This window comes from Ipomoea nil, unplaced genomic scaffold (genome assembly GCF_001879475.1).
Source record: "Ipomoea nil cultivar Tokyo-kokei standard unplaced genomic scaffold, Asagao_1.1 scaffold0982, whole genome shotgun sequence".
Classification (NCBI taxonomy): Eukaryota; Viridiplantae; Streptophyta; class Magnoliopsida; order Solanales; family Convolvulaceae; genus Ipomoea; species Ipomoea nil.
In genome coordinates, this window is record NW_017617410.1 from 146,293 (window position 1) to 168,800 (window position 22,508).

At 41.3% G+C, this 22,508-nt stretch overlaps 2 protein-coding genes across 2 annotated transcripts; both read left to right on the forward strand.

Annotated features, from left to right (window-relative positions):
• Positions 1–329: 329 nt before the first annotated feature.
• LOC109179961 lies at positions 330–1,289 on the forward strand. Its single transcript, XM_019329435.1, has 2 exons — positions 330–483; positions 571–1,289. The coding sequence occupies exons 1-2, from the start codon at positions 330–332 to the stop codon at positions 1,287–1,289; spliced, it is 873 nt and encodes a 290-aa protein (XP_019184980.1).
• Positions 1,290–4,424: 3,135 nt separating this feature from the next.
• LOC109179962 lies at positions 4,425–5,201 on the forward strand. Its single transcript, XM_019329437.1, has one exon. It carries the CDS (start codon positions 4,425–4,427, stop codon positions 5,199–5,201), a length of 777 nt encoding a protein of 258 aa, XP_019184982.1.
• Positions 5,202–22,508: the final 17,307 nt, after the last annotated feature.

A 22,508-nucleotide genomic window follows, 5' to 3' on the forward strand; every position in this document is an offset into this window, starting at 1 on the left:
AACGCAAGAGTGTCCCTGTAAAAGTTGTTGTTGAAGCAGGTGATGACAATCTTGATGTGGCTCAACCTGAGAAGAGAAGAAAGTCTGCTGAATCAGTAAAAACTGAAGCCAATCCTTCCGTGCAACAAGTGTTCAAAACCCTGCGGTCATCTGTCAAGACCAAGGCACCTGCTGTGGCTCCTACTACTTCTACCCGAAAGGGAAAACCAACTACTCGCTCAGGAGGATGAAGTACCACACCTGAGGTTCACCCTGCTACGGAGAATCCTGACACCACCATCTATAAACCTCAGTTTGTATCTTCTTCTGCTCAAGGAAAATGGTCCACGATGATCCGGAGAGATCTTATAGTTCAGAGGTCCGTTGATGAAAACCAGTTGAACTCTGTTTGCGACATCTTGCCCTTGCTTAGTGATGTGGGCCTCTTGAAGACTGTCACCTCCATCTTTCCGTATTCGAAGCTACTGACTTACGAGTTCTATTGTAATCTTAATGAGGAGATTGACAATTTGACAGGGACGCGGTGCATGCAAATCTTCATCCGAGGAAAATAGTATGTCTTCTGTCCAGATGTGATAAATGAATATTATGGTTTGAAGGGTGTTGATGAAGAAGAGATCACGGACTGGGATTTGGTGGCAAAGACCCTTACAGGTGGTAAAACCTCTGCATGGCCTATGGGTGACATTGATACTCTGTCTAGCTCGGAACTCACCTCCAAATATGTCATTTTGCACTGTATTGCTCTTCACAACTGGCTACCATCTGCTCATTTTCATATGGTTGGCAAGCAATTGGCAGCTCTCCTGTTTCGGATTGGAACTAAAATGACGATTGACCTAGGGTCATGGACCTTCTATCATATCCTCACATTGATTCATTTGCGAGAACAGAAGGTAAGGTTACCTTTTCCTAACCTTATATTTGGGGTTCTGACAACGCAGGGCCTTGTGCCAATACCTAGTGAGGTTATCAGTCCGACTCTTCTGTATACTGTTGATCATCGTCTTCTGACTGGAAAGCACATTCGAGATGTTACGCCGGTGAATGCACCTCCCTCTTCTGACGCTGACAATGTGGATGCTGATTCTCCACATGCGAAGGATGTTCAACTCTCTCTTCGCCTGAAGGCCCGGGTATCTGAACTTGAGACTGTTCATGGAATTATTGCGAAGCAGCTGACTGCGGCCCGTACTGAATTGGCTACCGTTCTTCTCCGCTTGAGCTTGACTGAATCTGCTGCTGCTGATGCTGCTAAGTCCGACGGTGAGGACCCCTCCAATGCTTGACTGCTCTTTGACTATTTTTTGCCAAAAAGGGGGAGTGTGGAACTCAGGGGGAGTGTTTTTGTAGGACTTTGTTTCTTCTGGCCCTGTCTAGGCGTCTGATTGTGATGGCACCATCCGTATGAAGAATGATGTTTTGTTTCAGCATAATTTGTATGCTGTCTTTTGGTTATGAATTGTAATTCAAATCTTTCACTTTTATGCATGTGTTATCTTTGTCCTATCTAGGTTGTCTTTTTATCTTAGTCGAGTTGTTTTGCCAAATAATAGCCAAAGGGGGGGGGGGGGGGGGGGGTTTGTTAGTGTTTTAATTGCTCAAAAAACCCCAACATATAATTGGCAATATTATTATGGCAATCAAAGATAGGGTTAGCTTGGTATCGGTTTGAGTTACAGAAGACTGATTGATCAGATACAGCAACAGACGTACTGACACTGAAGATATGTTTTAGGAAGATGTTTCCTTTTTACTGAACGCGGTTTAAGAAGTCAGCTTTGGAAAGAATACCAGCGGATCTGTCTTGGAAAGGTATGGACCGAATCTTTAAGATTACATCGTTCTCATATCGTCCTACCATCTACAATCAGAGATGTTTATGGAAAGTGTTCTTGCTATGGAAGTATAAGTATCCTTATTCAGTCATGAATTAGGGTTACGCCTTTGAGAAGAAAGAAACACTTCGAGATATATTAAGAGACCACATCTTTGATTATCATGCCTCTTCTCAAGACAATTTGTTCTTGTTGATTATGATGAAGAACTTGAGAAGAGATATCGTTGCTTAAACGAAAAGGACGCTAAGATCACACAGTTGTGGGAACAACTTTGGACTGCGTCACTAAAGTGGACTGCATCAGAGTTAGCTCTCCAAGTGAAGGGATTTCATTGGACTTCTGTATGCACGGCTCTGCAACTTCAACAATCCACTAAATTTGTGTAGACTGGGTACGTACCTTGTGTGGGACACTTGGGTGAGATTATTGTTTCTCTACCTTTGTACATTGGATTATGAGTTAGTGGATTAGACGCCTCTGTGATCGTCCCCCCAGATGTAGATACACACTGTATCGAACTGGGTAAACATCTTGTGTGTTGTTTTTGTTGTTTGCCTTAGTTTATTCTTTCTGCAAACAAATCAGCTATCTATCTAACTGACTGATATCATCGTTGATTCTGTCAGTCTAACCCATCAGTCATTTACTCCTATTAATATCCTTAAATTAAGGAAATGCAAAATTACATGTGGTATCAGAGCTTTTAAGTCTACATAGTGACTTGATCCATACGGGAAGACTTTTTTGCATTTGCTCTCTTTTTTCTGGAAGTGTCTCTCGCTGTTGGTTGGCAGTTTGGCTGCTTGTGTGTTTTTGTCTGGTTGTTTTTTATTCAGGATGGATGCAAGTATGAAACCACCAGAATTGGATGGTCACAACTATTCATTCTGGAAGGCTCGTATGGAGATTTATCTCCAGGCACAAGGTACCAGGGTTTATCGTACTGTTTTTTCTGGATGGAGTTATCCAACTATTCAGAATCCTATTGGAACCACTTCAGCAAAGCCCATTGAGACTTGGACAGAAAATGAAATGACGGCCTCTGATCTGAACAATAAAGCACTGAACTCTACCGTAGGATCTCTGCATGAATATGTTTTTACCCTAGTCACTGGGGTAAAAGAAGCAAAACGAGTATGGGAAATTCTTGAAACTAGATTTGAGGGTACAAGTGATGTGAAACAATCAAAGCTTCAAATGGTACTGTCAGAGTTCGAAATAGAATATACATATATATGTTCAAAACCAAGAGCAGAAGTCAACACAAGACTCTAAGCACTCACAACAAGATAAGGGAACACATCCCAAGACCACACGAGATACAACGACTCACAAGAACGACTCAAGGTATAATCTACCATCCCACAGTAGATTAACACCCGACATGCATAACTCAAGAGAATAAGAACACACCCAATGGCAACACATGCCTTTGTGACTACACACGTCACAAGAAGAGAAACTCACAACAACGGCTACACAAGCCTTCGTGACATCACTCATCACGAATTGATATGCCTTCCTTATGCCCGGTTCCAACCTTATGGCTACCCCCAACCTTATGTCTAGTTCCAACTATTACCTCCAGGATCCCTGTACAACCAAGTCTAACCTTTTCCCTCCTCGGACCGTCGTCCCCCACCAACAACCACCAACAAGACCACCTATTCATAGTACACAAGGTACCGATCACACACACGGCGACACACGCCTCCCAACAAATACGTGAATCCGACACACAGGTCACAAACTCTATAATCACGTCATGGCCACCACGAGGACCACTGCCGAACCTTGGTGATTAAGGCCCCATAAACCGAAATCGTGCAATCCAGGTACAGCCACACACACATAACACCACAACAGGAATCAATCAACGGATCACAACGAGATATGAAACCATACTCAATCAAGGAATTGATCACAGTCCAATTACAACAACGATGAATAACACAAGTCTGATACCAAATGTAACACCCCCTAATTTCCATGCTAATTTAAGCCTTAAAATATGCAGATAACTAATCAAAACATCAAACACAGGGGAAGACTGAAAAAAGGATTATATAAACTGGAAACGAAAGGGTGCTATGCCACGCTCACCAAAGGTGAATGCACAGGCCAACATCTGCATGATTCATAATCTAAAATCCATACATAACCACAGTATTAAAGTCTATCCTTGGCACACAGGTCATAACAACTCAAACGTGGGAACTACACTAGCAGGTTCTAGTCGCACTCATGTCTATACATCACCTGAAAGAAACACATAAAAGATGGGACGACGCCCGGTCAGCGAATAATGCTGGTAACCCACCAATACATGTGAAATATCATACATAGATAGGATATACGTATGTAAAATCATTTGCGAAACAGAATATACATATATATGTTAAAAACCAAGAGCAGAAGTCAACGCAAGACTCTAAGCACTCACAACAAGATAAGGGAACACATCCCAAGACCACACGAGATACAACGACTCACAACGGATGAAGAAGACCCGGTAGTTTGGTGTCGGGCCACAGACCACCGACCTTCGCGGGTGAAGAAGACCCGGTAGTTTTGGAGGAATGGATGAGAGTGTTCGATAAGATCTTCTCGGTGGTGGGTTGTCCCGAAGAGCGGAGGGTAGAGCTGGCAACGTTTTACTACTGTCATGAGGGTCCGGCCTATCTTGAGGAGCCTGAGTTCGATTGGTCTGCGCTTAAGGATAGGATGCGCGAGAGGTTTTATCCGGCACACGTGCGATCCGCGATGTATGAGGAGTTCCTCCACCTTCAGCAAGGATCTTTGTCAGTGGTCGAGTACCATAAGAAGTTTCTGGAGTTGGCGCGCTTCGCTCGGATGCTCGTGCCTACGGAGCTCTCTAAGGTTGAGAAATTTGTTGCTGGTCTGAATTATGAGGCACGAAAGGCCTTGACCGTGAGTAGGCCGAGTTCTCTGAAGGATGCATATCTGAGTGCCGCGGATCTGTACCGTGTTCAGCAGCTTCAACGAGGGTCTTATGAGGTTGCTAGAAAGAGGACCGAGAGTGGAGGCTCTTCCACCTTTAAGAAGCCGCGACCGAATTTCCAAGTTAAGAATGCATCATCTCCAACCCAAGGACCCAACCGGATGGAGCAAGGAAATCAAGCCAAGGCGTCCCCTTGTCGTAGATGTAGGAAGGTGCATGTGGGACAAGTTTGTCATAGCCAGGCGTTTAAGTGCTTTCGTTGCGGAGAAAGGGGTCATAAGGTCGCCGAGTGCCCCCAGCAAGCCAATCAGAGGGCGTTGCCACCACCCCCAGGAGCCGGAGGAGCCGCAGGAAGTAGCTCGAGCCGTGGAGCAGCCCCGGTGCCAGGCCATTCGTGATGGGGCGTTCGCAGGCAGAGACCGAGGGTTGGTTTAGTGGAGGAGGAACTAGCAGGTAATCCTTTCCTAGCCTGCCCTTGTCTTTAGAACGCATCTTGTTCCTTGTTGCCTTGTGTTTCTTCGTCGTCTACTTGAGTTGCTTTGCTATCCTTCCTAGCCTGCCCTTGTCTTTAGAACGCATCTTGTTCCTTGTTGCCTTGTGTTTCTTCGTCGTCGCTTTGCTATCCTTTCCTAGTTTCTTGATGAATGATCCTCTTAGTCGAGTTAGTTGTTTATTCTTGAAATGAGGCATGCTTGGGTTAATCCCATAATCTTCGCACTTGGATATTCTTGCAACCTTTCCTTTAAGAACCACCTAAATTTCTCCAAGTATTCTTTGAATTTGGAACAGGAAATCCATACAAAACCCTTTCTTGAGTTTCGAACCCGAGCATACCCTTTGTTAACCCAACCCCTAAACCACTTGAGCTAATCGTCTACTTGGAATTTACCCAATTTAAATTCCATCTAAACCATAAATTTTCCACTTTACACAAATTCCCAAATTAAATCATCTTTTTCCCAAATTTCCCCCAAATCCCTAAATTCCCAAATCGTTCTTCTCTTTTCCCCTCTCCCTACCCGTGTGCAGCCGAAGAAACAAAGTTGTGGGCTTCTTTTGTTGAGCTTTGGGTCATCTCCTATCATGCCTAGAAGGTCAAGTTTGGCAAGAAAAGCGGAATTGGTGGATACCTATTATCTCGTTCTTGAAGGTAAAACTTTTGACCCGGAATGTTTCTCTACGTCTTTGTTGGATATGCTTAGATTCCAAGGTTTGTTAGATGGGATCCTCGCCGTAAGGGCCAAGACCTACCCAAGTTTGGTTAAGGAATTTTATCGTCACATGGTTGTTAGAAAGGATATGGATAAGCTTGAAATCACCTCTAAAGTGAGGGGTGTGAGAGTGGTTTTGTCTGAAAAGAGGCTAGCTCAGCTTCTAAGTTTATCAGCTTCGGGAGTTGCTCAGTATAGCGGTAACTCGTGGATTAGTACGGATACCATGGGATACCGAGACTATTTGAGTTACTTGTTGGGTCGCACGAGTGGTTTCACTCAAGCTTCAAGGCCAGAGAAAAAGTGGTTGTCCGCGGAGCAAAGGATCTTGGTTATGCTGGTATCGGATTGTTTGTTGCCCAATAACAACAAAAGTCGATTGTTGGGAAAGTTGGAGTGCACCTTTGCTTTCTGTCTCAAGAATATGGTCAAGTTCAATCTGCCGGCTTTGATGTTGCAACATATGGTTTTCTGTCGTGATCACAACCGAAAGAGCCTACCGTATGGGATGGTGTTGAGCTGGATTCTTGTCAGGAAAGGGGTAAGTGTGGATGGTTGTATACCGAAGCTCGTGGGAAAGATGGTGTTGGATGCCACCAATCTTCGAAGTTGCAACTTGTTTCAGTTGGACGATGGTGATTACATCACTCTCGAGGAAGTTGCAAGGAAATCCCCCGAAGAAAGAGCCGAGTTGGCAGCTGAGCTTGGGATTCATGCTGGAAAGTTGAACCTCGTAGTCCAGAGTTCGGGAGGTGATGATGAAAATGAGGGTGAAGCGGGTCACGAGGAAGAAGTGGAAGCACCGGAAGCTGCCGAGGCCGAGGAAAGTGATTCGGAAAGCGAAGAAAACCAAAGAAGAAAGGAAGCCCGCACCAAAAGGGAGCATGACGCCATGACGCATGAGGAACGTGTAGTCACCTTGCTTCGTCAACAGAATCGAATGATCGAAGAGGGTTTCGCTTACATGAAGACGCAGTTTGTTGCCGTGCACCAAAGGCTAGATCAGATTGAGGCCAGTTCAAGTCGTAGAGGAAGGGATGACGAAGAATCCGAGGAGAGCACCGATGAGTCAGAGAGCTAGTCATTCTAGCTCGGCGTTGTGGTAATCCAATTCGCCTTTCCTTGTTGTGGTTGTCCTCTTAGTTGTTGTTACCGTTTGTTGGTTGCTTGTTGCTTGCCTTGTGTGTTGTTCTTGCTTGTTTGTTTAGTTGAGTAGTTAGCTTTGTTGGTTGGTGCTTCGTGCTAGTGGTTAGTTCTTGGTTGTTGGTTAGAAGTTGGTAGTAGTGTTTGGTTTAGAGTTTGATATGCTCAATATATCCGTTGGTCAAATTCTTTCAATCTTGGTGTCGATATACTTTCTTGCTTGCTTTGGTGTCTTGTGAATCTTTTGGGTTTGAACCAAAAGAGGATGTTCTTGACCCTCTTGTCACATGGTTGTTTCATTTCACCATTTGTTTTAATTTTCCGTACCCGAGCTTCGGGGACGAAGCTTCTTTGAAGGGGGAGAGGATGTAACACCCCGTAATCCAAATTCAATTAAGGGATTAATTAAGTAATTAATCCTAAACCAATTGGTAATTTAATTCATTAAATTCCTGAAAATTCAATAGTCGGGACTAGTAATTGACTAGTCAACCCAAAGTCAAGGTTGTACCTTAAGCTTTGTGAGTAGTTCCCTTGTTCTCTTACACCTCTTCATTTTAGTAAGGGTATTCATGACATTTCACCTTGTGTTAGCAATGCAAACTAACCTAGTAGACACTCCTCATTCTTTCTCCTTACACTTCCCAAACTTGAGCTCTCCCTTCTCTCTAAAAGTTAGATAGCTTTTCTTCCAAGCCAAGTTGGAGCTTTGTCAAATCTTCAAAGGTTGTCTCCAAGATTCTACCTTTCATACATTTGAGCATCTAGGAGGGTAAGATCTATGGTCATCTTGTGTTTTTAGTGCTTTCTAAGGTGTCTTTCTTTAAATATAGAATCTTTATGATCTTTTGGTGTGTTCTGAAGTGGGTTTGGAAGGTGAGCCTTAGTAGGAGCTTGGTGAAGTGTTAAGTGAAGGTTTTTGTCTACAAGAGGTAACCCATGCTCTACAAAATCTATTTTGCTTACCTATATGATGATTTCTTGGATTCTACATGTGATTTTGCTATGAAATGTGAGTGTTTATGCATTGTCTTGTGAAAATGCATATCTAGAGCTTGTGTTTAGGGTTCATGTGTGCCATTGCTTGGCTATTCCTTTGATTCAATTCATTTTGCTATATTTGGTGAGATTTGGCATGTTTTGGACTTGAATTTGAGCTTGGAGTTGAAAATCCCCGAAGGAATATTTTGGTACAGGTTGGTGTACCCGCGGGCGGAACCACGGGTCGGGGTTTACCCGTGGGTCCACCCGCGGGGAACATGATGGTGTTGTTTGGGGATTTGTTCCCCGTGATTCTTTTGACTCGGTATTTGGTCTTTGGACTTCCTGATGTTCTTTTGTGAAACTACTTGAGTGTCTTCTTGATGTGTCATATGTCTAGAACTATATGGTAGGAATCCTTGTAGGTTTTGGTGTCTTGAATCGTGCTAAGTGTTCAACATTGTGATTCGTTGAACTGTGATGAGTCTTGTGTGTTCTTCGGAACTACGTTTGGTTTACCCGTTTGATAAGCATGCTGGTTCGGTGTTTAAATGCTAGCATGTGTGTTGTTTGTACTTTCCTATCGTTGATGATGACTTGTGTTATTCATCGTTGTTGTTGTTGGACTGTGATCCATTCCTTGATTGAGTATGGTTTCATATCTCGTTGTGATCCGTTGATTGATTCCTGTTGTGGTGTGATGTGTGTGTGCCTGTACCTCGATTGCACGGTTTCGGTTTATGGGGCCTTAATCACAAGGTATGGCAGTGGTCCTCGTGGTGGCCATGACGTGATTGTGGAGTTTGTGACCTGTGTGTCGGGTTCACGTATTTCTTGGGAGGCGTGTGTCGCCGAGGCCTGTGTCGCCGTGTGTGTGATCGGTACCCTCGTGTACCATGAATTGGTGTTCTTGTTGGTGGTTGTTGGTGGGGGACGACGGTCCCAGGAGGGAAAAGGTTGGACTTGGTTGTACAGGGGTCCTGGAGGTAACGGTTGGAACTAGATATAAGGTTGGGGGTAGCCATAAGGTTGGAACCGGGCATAAGGAAGGCATATCAATTCATGATGAGTGATGTCACGAAGGCTTGTGTAGCCGTTGTTGTGAGTTTCTCTTCTTGTGACGTGTGTAGTCACAAAGGCATGTGTTGCCTAGGCATGTGTTTCCATTGGGTGTGTTCTTACTCTCTTGAGTTATGCATGTCGGGTGTTAATCTACTGTGTGATGGTAGACTATACCTTGAGCCATTCTTGTGAGTCGTTGTATCTCGTGTGGTCTTGGGATGTGTTCCCTTATCTTGTTGTGAGTGCTTAGAGTCTTGTGTTGACTTCTGCTCTTGGCTTTTGAAATTGATATGTACTATATCCCGTTTCGCAAATGATTTTGTATATATATCCTATCTATGTATGATACTTAACAGGTATTGGTGGGTTACCAGCATTATTCGCTGACCGGGCGTCGTCCCACCTTTTATGTGTTCTTTCAGGTGATGTGTAGACGTGAGCGCGGTCTAGAACCTGCTAGTGTAGTTCCCATGTTTTTTGTTGTTATGGCCAGTGAGCCAAGGATAGACTTTAGTACTTTGTTTATGTATGCATTTTAGACTATGAACATGCAGATGTTGGCCTGTGCATTCACCTCTGGGTGAGCGTGGCATAGCACCCTTTCCTTTCCAGTTTATATAATCCTTTTTCAGTCTTCCGTTGTGTTGATGTTTTGTTTAGTTACATGCATATTTAAGGCTTAATTTAGCATGGAAATTAGGGGGTGTTACAGACGATCTGTTTTCTTCGTTGTATGCTGCCCGTGAAGTGTGACATAAACTTCTTGGTTAGGGCGGCAAAAGTGGGGATGGACTCCGTCGGTAGGGACCCGAACCAGGCTTGGACTTGACCGTCCAGAGTTGTGCAGAAACCGCGACACATGATTGCATCATTGGCACCTGTCATCATCATGACCGCCTTGTACTTGTTGAGATTATCCCGAGGGTCTGTCACCCCCGTGTAGGGTTTGACGATCGGGAATCGGAAGTCTCGAGGGAAAGGCTCGGCCATGATGTCCTCCGTGAAAGGTGTGGCTAGGGTATCTCGAGGCTCCGGTGATTCGTCGCGCGCCTCGATCTTGCGCTGCAACTCACGCATCTGCTTGCGCAGTTGATCCATCTCGTCACGCTGGAAGCTCGGGGGTCGGCCCCTAGTCTCCCCCGAGCGCTCCGGTGGTAGGGTCGGCTCCCGCGGTGTCGGAGCACAAAGTTCATGGCTCCGGGACCTTCGCGAACATGACGACTCCGCCGGTCGAGCGTTTGCGGCCTGCCTCGGCCCTAGGCGATCTCGCGCTGGCACCCGTGGGCCTAACCGCTCGAGCGCAGATGTGGTCCGGGTCGGCCGAGTCCTCCTCTCCTCCCGGTTTTCGTGCCGGCCTCTACTGGTCTTCCCTTCGCCTCGCCTCTCCAACGGTTGTGGCGAGTTGACTTCTCCATCTGCCAGCGCCTCAGGTACTCGGGGCACGTGAGTGCTCGGACCACTGCGTCCCCTCGGAGGGGCAAGGGTGGAGGTGCCGGGGCACCCTGTCGGAGCCCCTCCGCGACGCGGTTCAACGCGGTCGCCGCTTGCTCGAGTGTGGCCGCCTCCTCTTGGGGAGTCGGAACCGAGGGCGAGACGGGCGGCGCCGACCCGCCGTAGGGGCGGTTGTTATGGAGCCGACTCCGGAGGTCCTCCGTCGCCCCTCGCCGGTTCCCATTGATCTGATCTATGAGGTCCCCTCCGTCCCTATGGGCACGGTCTGCCAACTTGCCGTTGTCCCGTTAGGGTGGTTAGCGAGGGAGAAGTCGCGAGTGTTGCGCGAATTGTGCGAAATGTGGATGTTCGACCCGAATCTCATCATCGCTGTGGATGAATGACAGTAGGGAGAGCGCTTAAGCTTGTACAGCAGCTCTCAACAAGAGCACCAATGATGGATTATATGAACCCGGGGGTCCGGATTATACAACCCGAATATATGATTGAATATGATATGTAAATAATAAAATGATAATAGGGGTATAACTAATGTATGAATAAGCATCACGGGGACGAATATTATATTAATGGGATGTATAATGCTATTACAGAGGTATGGGACGTGTAATAACAAGACAACTGTAATAAGGAGGTAGAAGATGTCTGAAAAAGACACCGGGGAGTGTTTTTATACCCCTGGTTGTGCCAATGGCCTGGGGTACGCGGGAGGAGTCGCAACTGCCGCTGCGAGACTCGCTCCACGCGAGGACCAAGCCCCTCGGGCAAGCACGGAGCTCGGCCAAGGGGCCGGTCGCAGACTCGGCCGAGCCCATAGAGGTCGGCTCCATGGTGAGCCAGCCCCACGCTGGGCCGGTCCCGGGGTGGTTCGTCATGTGTCGCGCGTAGCTCGCTCAATGCCGGGTCCGACCCGCTCCGCATTGCTTCGCTCCAAACCCGCTCGCGATTATTCCATCATTTATATTTTTTTTACTTTTTATTGTATAAATAAAATTAGTGTATAAAAAATATATCATTTAAAACATTTAATTAAAATCTTTTAAATGACACTAATATTGATATATTTTTATTTTAATGTTTTAAATTAGCATACAATTATTTTAAGTCAATACTACAAGTTCATTTTTAATATAATACATTTTAATTTTCAAAATATTGCAAGCTCATTTTACAGTACTAATGCAAATACATAAATATATTGATGGACATTAATTAAATAAGTTCATTAAGCAAACGCAATAAGTTCTTATTACAATGTTACAAGTTTATTTTCACAATTGTAATGCAACTACATTATAATGATAGATGTCAAATAATTTCATTAACGAAACACTGTAGGTTCATTTTTATAATTCTAAAATAGCATCGTTTATACAATACTAAAGATTCACCTTTATAATAATAATAGTATTCTTTATGCGCGATGCGCAAAATTTGGTGCCCAATATTAGTACTTTATATTAAAATTTTAAATTTATTTAGATTTTAGATATTTAAATTATTGTAAATAATAATAATAATAATAATAATAATAATAATAATAATAATAATAATAATAATAATAATGTAAAGTACAACTTTTATAGCAACGGAAGTTATAACGGTAGAGGTATGTTTGTCCAAAATATTGTAAAGTACAACTTTTATAGCATAATGTATTAAAAAAAAGCTTAATGGAAAAAAAGGGCATAAATGAAGGGTATAACCTTAATTCACACTTATTATGTTTTTAGATTAGATTAGAATAGATAATACTAGTGTTTTACCCGTGCTATGCATGGAATAAATTATATTATTATCAATTTAAAAAATATATAGAAAAAAAAATGAAAAGAAGTTAATATGTATAATATATCAATACAATCGCACTTCCATATTTTTGGTCAAGTATTTATTTTCATATCATACAAAATTAAAATTAAAATTTTGTATACTTATTATAGTCAGGGCCGAATTTTGGGCTGTGCAAGCTGGGCTACCGCACAGGGCTCCAAATTTTAAAGGGCTCAGTATTTAATTTTTTACTTAGCTAGTTTCGAAATAAAGAATAAAAATTTTCAATCATACTTAAAAGGCTTTATGGAGAAATGGTAGAAATATGTCTTAATGTGTTTTAATTTGGAGGTCAGTGGTTCGAAACTCCCTTTTGTTTTTAATCCTTTTACATTGCGCGCTCACCATTATTATTGTTATTGTTGGTCCCAAAGGGGGTGAGGTAAAAGTCTAGAGGGGGGGGGGGGGGGGGTGAATAGACTTTTAAAATTTTTCGCGAATGCAACAATTGCTAAGGCAACAGAGAGATCAAGATTCTTAACTAGATTGTTAGAGTCTTGTACGCAGCGGAATAAATAAATACGAGTTGTGTGATTGTGTCAAGTATATCAACGTGATAAGCAGTAAGTAAATAAAGCAATAAATGACACAAGGCAATTTATAGTGGTTCGGAGGTGATGTAACCCTCCTACTCCACTTGCTCTTATCGTCCAAGGGCAATTCACTATATCCACCACTTCTTGGTTCCTAGATACAATGAATTTCCGTGATCTAGTGCTTTGATCACTAAGCCCACACTAATCACGTCCAGTGCTTCCAACACTGCTGCTTCGGATTTCACAGCTCCGTGCTACTTTCCAGGATTTCACATCTCCGTGCTACTTTCCCCCCGTCTTCCACGATCCGGTCGACGTATCCCGTGATCTGGTGCTTTGATCACCAAGCCCACACCAATCACGCCCAATGCCTCCGACACTGCTGTTTCGGATCTCACAGCTCCGTGTGACAATCCAGGATTTCACAACTCCGTGCTACTTTCCCCCCGTCTTCGACGTATCCCGTGATCTAGTGCTTTGATCACAAAGCCCGCACTAATCACGTCCAGTGTTCTCCAACACTGTTGATTCACTTGTTTGTAGAAAAACAAGTTTCACTGGCTTCCAACTTTGAGACTTCTTGAATGGATCTTCAATATGCAGCAAGTCTCTCAATGATGAAGAATTAAACACTCTTGAATATTTTCTCTTGAGCTCTGAGTGTTTTTCTCACTTGAATATTTTCTCACTTGTAAGCTTTTTCAAGCAGATTGGATTTGTATGATCTTCTTGTTCGAAGTATTGGAAGTGAGTTGATCTGCTTCATTCTTCATCCTTTTATAGCTGGTTTTGAGAAGTTGTCCGTTGGAAAAAGACAATCTCAAATTTGAATTTCAAATCTCAGATTTGAATTCTTGTAGCCTTTTGCAGAAGATCTGTAGCTTTTTCAGAAGATCTTATTAGAAAATAATATCTCTGAGATTTCGAGATATTCTTGCCGTTTGCTCCATGTGGGTAGGCTCTTAAAATAATTCTGATGTATATCATGCCTTCCAGCTGGTAATCCGCGTGAAGAGCTTCTTTAAAATAATCTTGATGCAGATCATGTCTTCTGGGATTTTTATCTTCTGAATATATGCTTCTGCTACTTGTGTTTTTTATCTTCTGAATATATGCTTCTGCTACTTGTGTTCGGTTACTTGTGTTGAGACTTCATCTCCAATTGACTTTCAATTGGTTCTCATACTTCAGCTCTAACTTCAGCTCTTACTATATATAGTCTTTGGCTCTTACTATATATAGCCTTTGAAACTTCAATTCTTACTTCATCTCATACTGCATCTTGACTTGACTTATGAAGACTTTGACTTGCAAACTGCATCTCTTACTTCAGCTCCAAGTTTTATTATTTAATTAATTTCGAAACTGCTTTTGAAACCTTATGCTCCAACTTAGTTTCGAAACCTCTTTTGAAACTTCATCTCCAACCGCATCTCTAACTTTTTCTCCAAGTTCTATTATTATATTGATTTCGAAACTCCTTTTGAAACTTCTGCTCCAACTTCATCTCTTCTTTAGTTTCGAAATCTCTATTGAAACTTCATCTCCTTCTTAGTTTCGAATTACTTGAACTTGAGACCTTGCGGTTTGTACATCAAGCTTTCATCCATCTCGCCTGTACGGATTATTGGTCATTATAGCATTCTTTTTGATGTACTTCTTTCTTTCCATAGATGTTTGATCTTCAAGATAACTTCATGAAATTTCGTTTGCTTCTCGTTTCTTCGTATGAGATTCATCAGTATGACTTCTTCTTTGAGTTGGGCGTGTGGGCTTATTTTAGTATACATATCATATGCATACATCTTCTTCTTCGTATTTTTCCCTTTCTTCATATTTGTTAATTTTCCTTTCATGGTCTATGACACGCCTAGACTTAACAAATAAAATTGGGGATTCTAAAATACAATTTGGCATATCAAAATCTATTACAATATATTCCTAACAGTTATAATTGTAATTTATTTTATAATATGTCTTTTGTTTTTTTCTTTGCGCACAACGGCATTTTACTACATTATTATTATTATTATTATTATTATTATTATTATTATTATTATTAGAAAAAATTACTCTATTAATTCTAAAGATTGTTATTTTGGTAGGGCCTCATTTATTTACCACAACGGGGCCACAAAAATCTAAAAATCGACCCTGATTATAGTCCCTAATCATGTACATATTTAGATAAATTTATAGATAAAATTTACATAATTAAATCGATTTTATTCCTAGTTACATTTCATATATATTATAATTTCAAAAATATAAATAATAACTAAGAAAATTATATTTAGAAATAAACAAATGATGTAAATTTTAAATTTTGCATGAGTAAATTTAAACATTAATAGAATACATTTCTTTATATGATTGTATAATACATTGTATATGCACATAATATTTATTAATATGTATTTAGGTAAATTCTATAATATAATTTTTTTAATTATAATTTATATTGTTAGATTTATAATTAAGATAATTACATTTAGAAATTAACAAAATTAGTATTTTAATTTTCTATGATAAATATAATGCATAAGTATATATAAATGTATTTAAATAAGTTTTTAAATATTTATTAATACACATTTAGTTAATTTTATAATTTCATTTTATAATTATATTTTATATTTTATTATTTATAATTAAGGGAGTTGCATTTACAAATTAAAAGAATTTTTATTTTTAAATTTTTATGGATTAATGTAGTCCATAACTATATTACGTATTTTGGTAGCTTTCTAAATATTTATGAATTTTTTTAAATTAAGAGTATGAGGTTAGACCTATTCAAAAAAAAAAATATTAATGAGTACCAATGTAGCACGTAATGTGTATTTTTTTTTTTTTTTGAAAGTAGCACGTAATGTGTATAATTATAGAAGTAATCACAATTCTATTAAAAAAAATAAAAAGTGTACATATTTTTATATTGTACAAAATACTATAAATATAATCTATGTTTATATAAATGGATAGCAAGAGACATTGACAATAGTTTTGTTATCATACATAGATAAATATCATATCATTTTATTCCTTATATGAAAAAACGCTTTTTTTAATAAAAAAAAATTATTTAACATTGGTATCCGAGTGTTGTTTCATAATCTACTTTGATAATATTTTAAACTTTTGTTTGTTATCAAAATAATAAGTATATGTTTGGAAATCCCTAGTTTTGTTTCTAAATGTTTTCCAACCCTTAAATGTAGCATATTCAAAATTATTCTAGATCATCATTTAAATAATAGGTGTATGTTTGGTAAGTTTATAGTAGACTTTGTAGTTCAACGTTTGTGGATCTATTTATATTTTTAACTAATTTGTTGAAATTTTATTATTTTTTATATCTATCATTCTTCATTTTAAATTGATAGATCTCGATATGAGACATCATTTTAAATACGTGAATTTCAATTAATTTAATAACATTATATTAAAAGTGAGACATTTACCAATAATATAAGATTTTTTAAAAACTTTGCAAAGGTAAGTTAGTTCAAATTGTCTAATGGTACTCGGGATAGACTTTCATTTGGAAAGTTGTGAGTTTTGAGCCTTAGTGGAGGCGTTATAGGTTGAGAAAGTATATAAATAGATACTACATTGTAATAGAGCCAGTAGCATTCAAAAAATAACATTTACCAATAATATAAGATTTTTTTTTCATCCGTGCATCAATTATGTTATTAATGTAAACTAGTATTTTCACCCCTGCGATGCACGGAATGAATTTGTTGTAATATATTAAGAATATATGAATATATATATATATATATATATATATATATATATATATATATATATATATATATAATTATTTAAATTAGAACATCAAATATTATATAGTGCAATTAAAGATATGGTTTGAATCGTTTATGTATTTTGATGTTATCGTTGCTTGAATTTATGCAAGTAATTGCTCAAATTAATAGCTAATGTCTAGATGATGAGAGTGGAAGCGATAGTTCTATTCAATAACTGAATCTGAATACAAATATACTCTCTTATAGAGAGACCTAAATAATAGGCTTAAGACTAGAACAATTATTCTATGCTACAAAATACAATAGAATAAATATAATTAATAAACATAGTCTAACACTCCCCCTCAAGCGCAAGGTTGGTGACAGACGACATTGAGCTTGTTGCGCAAAGTACTAAACCGTGCTGCTGGAAGCGGTTTGGTGAAGATGTCCGCAATCTGATCTTTAGTCGAGACGAAGTGAACCTGGAACTCTCCGGAAGAAACTTTATCCCGAACAAAGTGGTAATCCACCTCAACATGCTTGGTGCGAGCATGAAACACAGGGTTTGCGCAGAGGTACGTGGCTCTAAGATTATCACACCACAGTGCTGGTGGCGTGGAAGAACACAGACGAAGCTCCCGTAACAAGGACACGATCCAGGTGACCTCAGCACAAACATCGGCTAACCCCTTGTATTCAGCTTCGGTGAACGAGCGAGCCACAGTCCGCTGTTTCCGCGAGACCCACGAGACCAGATTAGTCCCCGAAAACACAGCGTATCCGCTCGTAGACTTCCAATCTACTGGGCATCCGGCCCAGTTCGAATCCGAGTAAGCATGGATATCAGACGACACAGAAGGTGAAACACGGAGACCGTAGTCGAGAGTGCCCTTAATATAGCGTAGCACACGCTTAAGCAGTCCCCAATGCTCTTCCGTAGGAGTGTGCATAAACTGGCATAAACGATTGACCGCATAGGACAAGTCTGGCCGAGTGATGGTGAGATACTGCAGGGCCCCAGTGAGACGACGGTAATGAGTCGGATTGTGGAAAGGATCAGTAGATTGACTAACAGACTGTGTAACGGCTGCTGGAGTGGCTAGTGGCTTGCACTTGGACATGCCTGCTCGTTGGAGAATGTCCCGCATGTATCGTCGTTGAGTTAGAATCATGCCATCCGGGGTGGTAACTGTCTCTATGCCAAGAAAGAAGGTCGGCTTTCCCAAGTCCCGAATTTTGAACGCCGTGGACAGTCGATGCAAAAGAGAATCAATCAAGGTAGTGTTATCACCCATCATGATAATGTCGTCAACATAGACGAGTAAGAACACTCGGGAATCTCCTGCAGAGTAGTGAAAAAGGGATACATCTGTCTTGGAGGCAATAAAACCTGTCACAAGTAAGAAGTCATGCAAATGATTGAACCAGGCCCGTGGAGCCTGCTTCAACCCATATAGTGAGCGCTGTAAGTGGCACACATGATTGGGATGATCCGGATCTTCATAACCTGGAGGCTACCTCATGTAGACAGTCTCAGATAGATGGCCATTTAAAAAGGCGTTATGGACATCCAACTGTCTTAGGGTCCACTCGCGTGACACGGCAAATGAGAGCAATAATCGTATTGTGGTCAGCTTAACCACTGGACTAAATGTCTCGAAGAAATCTTCGCCAGCGACCTGGTTAAAGCCCTTTGCTACTAACCTGGCCTTGTAGCGTTCTGCCGTACCATCGGCCTTACGCTTAGTGCGAAAGACCCACTTGCAGCCCACAATATTCATATTCGATGTGGCCCGAACTAGCTGCCAAGTGTTATTGTGAAGCAAGGCGTTGAACTCTTGATCCATGGCATCCCGCCATTGGGGATACCCAACAGCCTGCGAGTAACAGGTCGGATCAACAGTAGTTGCGGTGAGAGCGTGAAATGGCTCTCCGGTGCCCCGTGTCATACGCCGAAGCCGCATAACGTGGTCCCGTTCACCTGGTTGAGCCCGTTGTCTCCGTTTCCTGGGTGCACGAACAGGTGCCTGAGGAGGAACAGGAGGCGATGGGGTCGGAATAGGACAACTGGCGTGGGTCAATAAAACAGGACTTGACCCCCACGGAGAGGCATGCACTTCAGGTGTTGTATTATTCCATTTTAAAGGACCTGTTTCAAATGGAAAATTAGTCTCGTCAAAGCGGACATGACGACATATATAGGTTTTCCCGGTGTTAAGGCACATGCAGCGGTAACCCCTAAAGGACGACGGTTAACCTAAGAATACACACGGACTTGACCGATACTCAATTTTGTGACGGTTATACGGACGTAAGTATGGGTAACATAGACATCCAAACACACGTAAGTAAGTGTACGTGGGCGGAGTCTTATATAGGTGGAAAAAGGGTGTATCAAACTTTAGTGAGGCTGACGGTAACCGATTTATAAGATAAGTTGTTGTTTCAAAGGCATGATCCCAATAGCACTGTGGGACAGACGCTTGGGCCATTAACGCCAAGCCAGTTTCGACTATATGGCGATTTCGACGCTCCACACGGCCATTTTGCTCGTGTGTGTAGGCACACGACTGCCGGTGTACTATTCCTAAGGACATGAATGTTTTATATATATATCTGTTTTTAGACGTAGAGGATAGTACCAACAATAGCGAGTATAGTCGTCTACGAATAATACAAAGTAGCGGGACCCATCCGCGGAAAGGACAGGTGCAGGACCCCATATATCGGTAAAAACAAGGTCGAGTACATTAGCACTAGATGTAACTACCCTATCTAATGGAAAATGTGCCGATTTTCCAAGTTGGCACGGGGTACATAATTTTGGTGTTACATTTTTATTTGACTCGACTGGACAATCCTGTAAGACACGACGCAAGGCTTGGCTGTATGGGTGACCAAGACGCTGGTGCCAGACCGTGGAAGAGGCACGAGCCGAGACGAACGCATTGTGATTATTTGGTAGTGACAACGAATAGAGTCCTCCCGAACTCGGACCTTTAAGAAGCACCGCCTGAGTGATTGAGTCCTTCACAACAAAGTAAGAGGGGTGAAATTCAAAATAGCAATTATTGTCCCGGGTAAACCGGTTAACAGACATCAAAGACACTGACAACTCAGGAACATGTAACAAATTAGACATTTTTAATGACTTTTTTACCGTAGGAATTACTGCATGACCCACACTCGAGATCACCAAACCTGTGCCGTTGCCTACTCGTAAGACGTCATCTCCGTGGTAGACCTCGGGATTGATGATCACACCGGAATCGGGGGTGGCGTGGGTTGATGCTCCGGTGTCCGGCAGCCACGCGGTGACCGTCGATGGTGGTGCTGCCCCATCTCCGGCAACGGCAACGTGAGCCTGCGACGGCGGCGGCTCCGTGTACCGGCGGTAACAAAAAGCGACCGAATGGCCTTGAGAGCGGCAAATCTAACAGTGCAACCCGCCGTTCCGGCCACGCCCGCCGCGACCGCCGCGTTGGTAGCCTCCGCGTCCACCACCACCGCGGGAGTGCCTGCCACCACCATCTCCATTCTGCCGCCTGCCTCGACCGGCGTATAACGCTGCTAGAGCACCGCCTTGCGTCGCCGGTGGGTAGGTGGGATAATCGTCGGCATGTATAAACTGTTGCGCCTGGAGATAATCCGCAAGCTGAGAGATGGAGACGGATCTGCCCGCGATCGCTAGTGAGGATGCGACTGCCCGGAACTCCGGTCGCAGCCCCCGGAAGACGTACAGGTTCTGCTCGGTTGGCGTCAGGGTTCGGCCGGCGAGCGCAAGATCCTCGACCAGATGTTGCGCACGCCCCAAATACTCCTCCGTGGAGCTGTCACCATGCCGTAATGTCTGAATCTGCCCGAGCAGATTCAAGCTTCGGACTTCCGTCGACGACCCGAGAGCCGTTTCCGTCGCCAGCCACACGCCGCGCGAGGTTGTCCGGCCAAGTGCAAGATACATGACTTCCTCCGAGAGGGAGGAAATCAGTAGGGACAGGATCGAGGCGTCTTGCTGCACCCATATGCCATACGCCGGGTTCTCCGTGGAAGAGGCGACATCATTAGGACCACTGCCGGTCGGAATCTCCAGGTGTGATGAGGGGCACGGCCGTGTACCGTCAACAAAGCCAAGGAGGCCCTGGCCGCGGAGGAACGGAATCACCTGTGTCCTCCAATACAAATATTTGCGGTGCGTCAACTTGAGCGATACGAAATGGTGTGCGCTCGTGAGGGTGTTGGGACCAGAGTTGCCGGAAGACACAGTGGTGGCCGTAAGGGTGCGCTCAGAACTGTCGTTCGACATGATCGACGCTAGGAGAGAGAAAGGTGAGAGGGGGATATTGACTGGCTAACTGATACCAGATGAGAGTGGAAGCGATAGTTCTATTCAATAACTGAATCTGAATACAAATATACTCTCTTAGAGAGAGACCTAAATAATAGGCTTAAGACTAGAACAATTATTCTATGCTACAAAATACAATAGAATAAATATAATTAATAAACATAGTCTAACATAGATGTACGCATGTAGTGCTATAACTTTGAAGATTTTATTTATCATTGTTTAGTATTTTCATAAATTAGGCAGATGTGCTCGTTCTCTAACAACTCAGTTATATGAATGAATTGCTATCCTAATTCATTTGTATTGAAAATATATTTTTTGTCTAAATATATAGCAATTTTTTCATTTAAAAAAAAAAACATAATATCACCGATTATATTTACACACCAAATTGAAACCTCTTTGTTGGCGGCATTGGTAGTGACAACACAATCTTGTCCATCCTCGTCTAGAACTAACACCTTCAGGCTACCCGGGTGAAAATATATAATGGTAGAATATCACTCAATTAGTGATCCTTTTATATTTTCAGTCAATTAATAATATCATATTCATTTGCAGCCAATTATTCTTTTTTATTTTCAGTCAATTAGAATATCAAATGCAGTGATATTTTTACCTAATTTTTGTTTCATTTTTAATTGATGATGTAGACATTATTATTGAAATATTTTCGTTCCATTTTTAATTTACCTTTACTATTGTTTAAAATATGCATTTAATATTGATGATATAGAATATTATTATTGAAATATTTTCGTCCAATTTTAAATTTTTGTTCCATTTTTAATTAAAATGCAATGATTTGACCATTTATTATTTTTTTTAGTCAATTATGGATCATTTTTTTATTTGCAGTCAATTATTAATATTTATTTCCTTATATATTTTTAGTCAATTAGTAATATTAGATTCATTTTCAGTCAATTATTCTTTTTTATTTTTAGACAATTAGTCAATTAGAATATATTTACCTAATTTCCGTTCCATTTTTATTTGATAATGTAGAATATAATTATTGAAATATTTCTGTTTCATTTTTAATTTCGTTCCATTTGTAATTTACATTTACTATTTTTTAAAATATACATTTACTATTGATGATGTAGAATATTATTATTGAAATATTTTCTTTCCATTTTTAATTTTCTTTTACTGATGAAGTAGAATATTATTTTTGAAATATTTCCGTTTCATTGTTTGAAATTGTGAAAGATTTATGATATAATTGTGATTTGATTTATTCTACTGTGTAATACTATTGTGAAAAATTAAAATTCAATAATTTGACCATTTCCTTTTCCATTTTAGCCTGCATTTTTTTTTTCAGTCAATTATTAATATTATATTCATTTCCTTTTTCAATTAACCTAATTTTCAT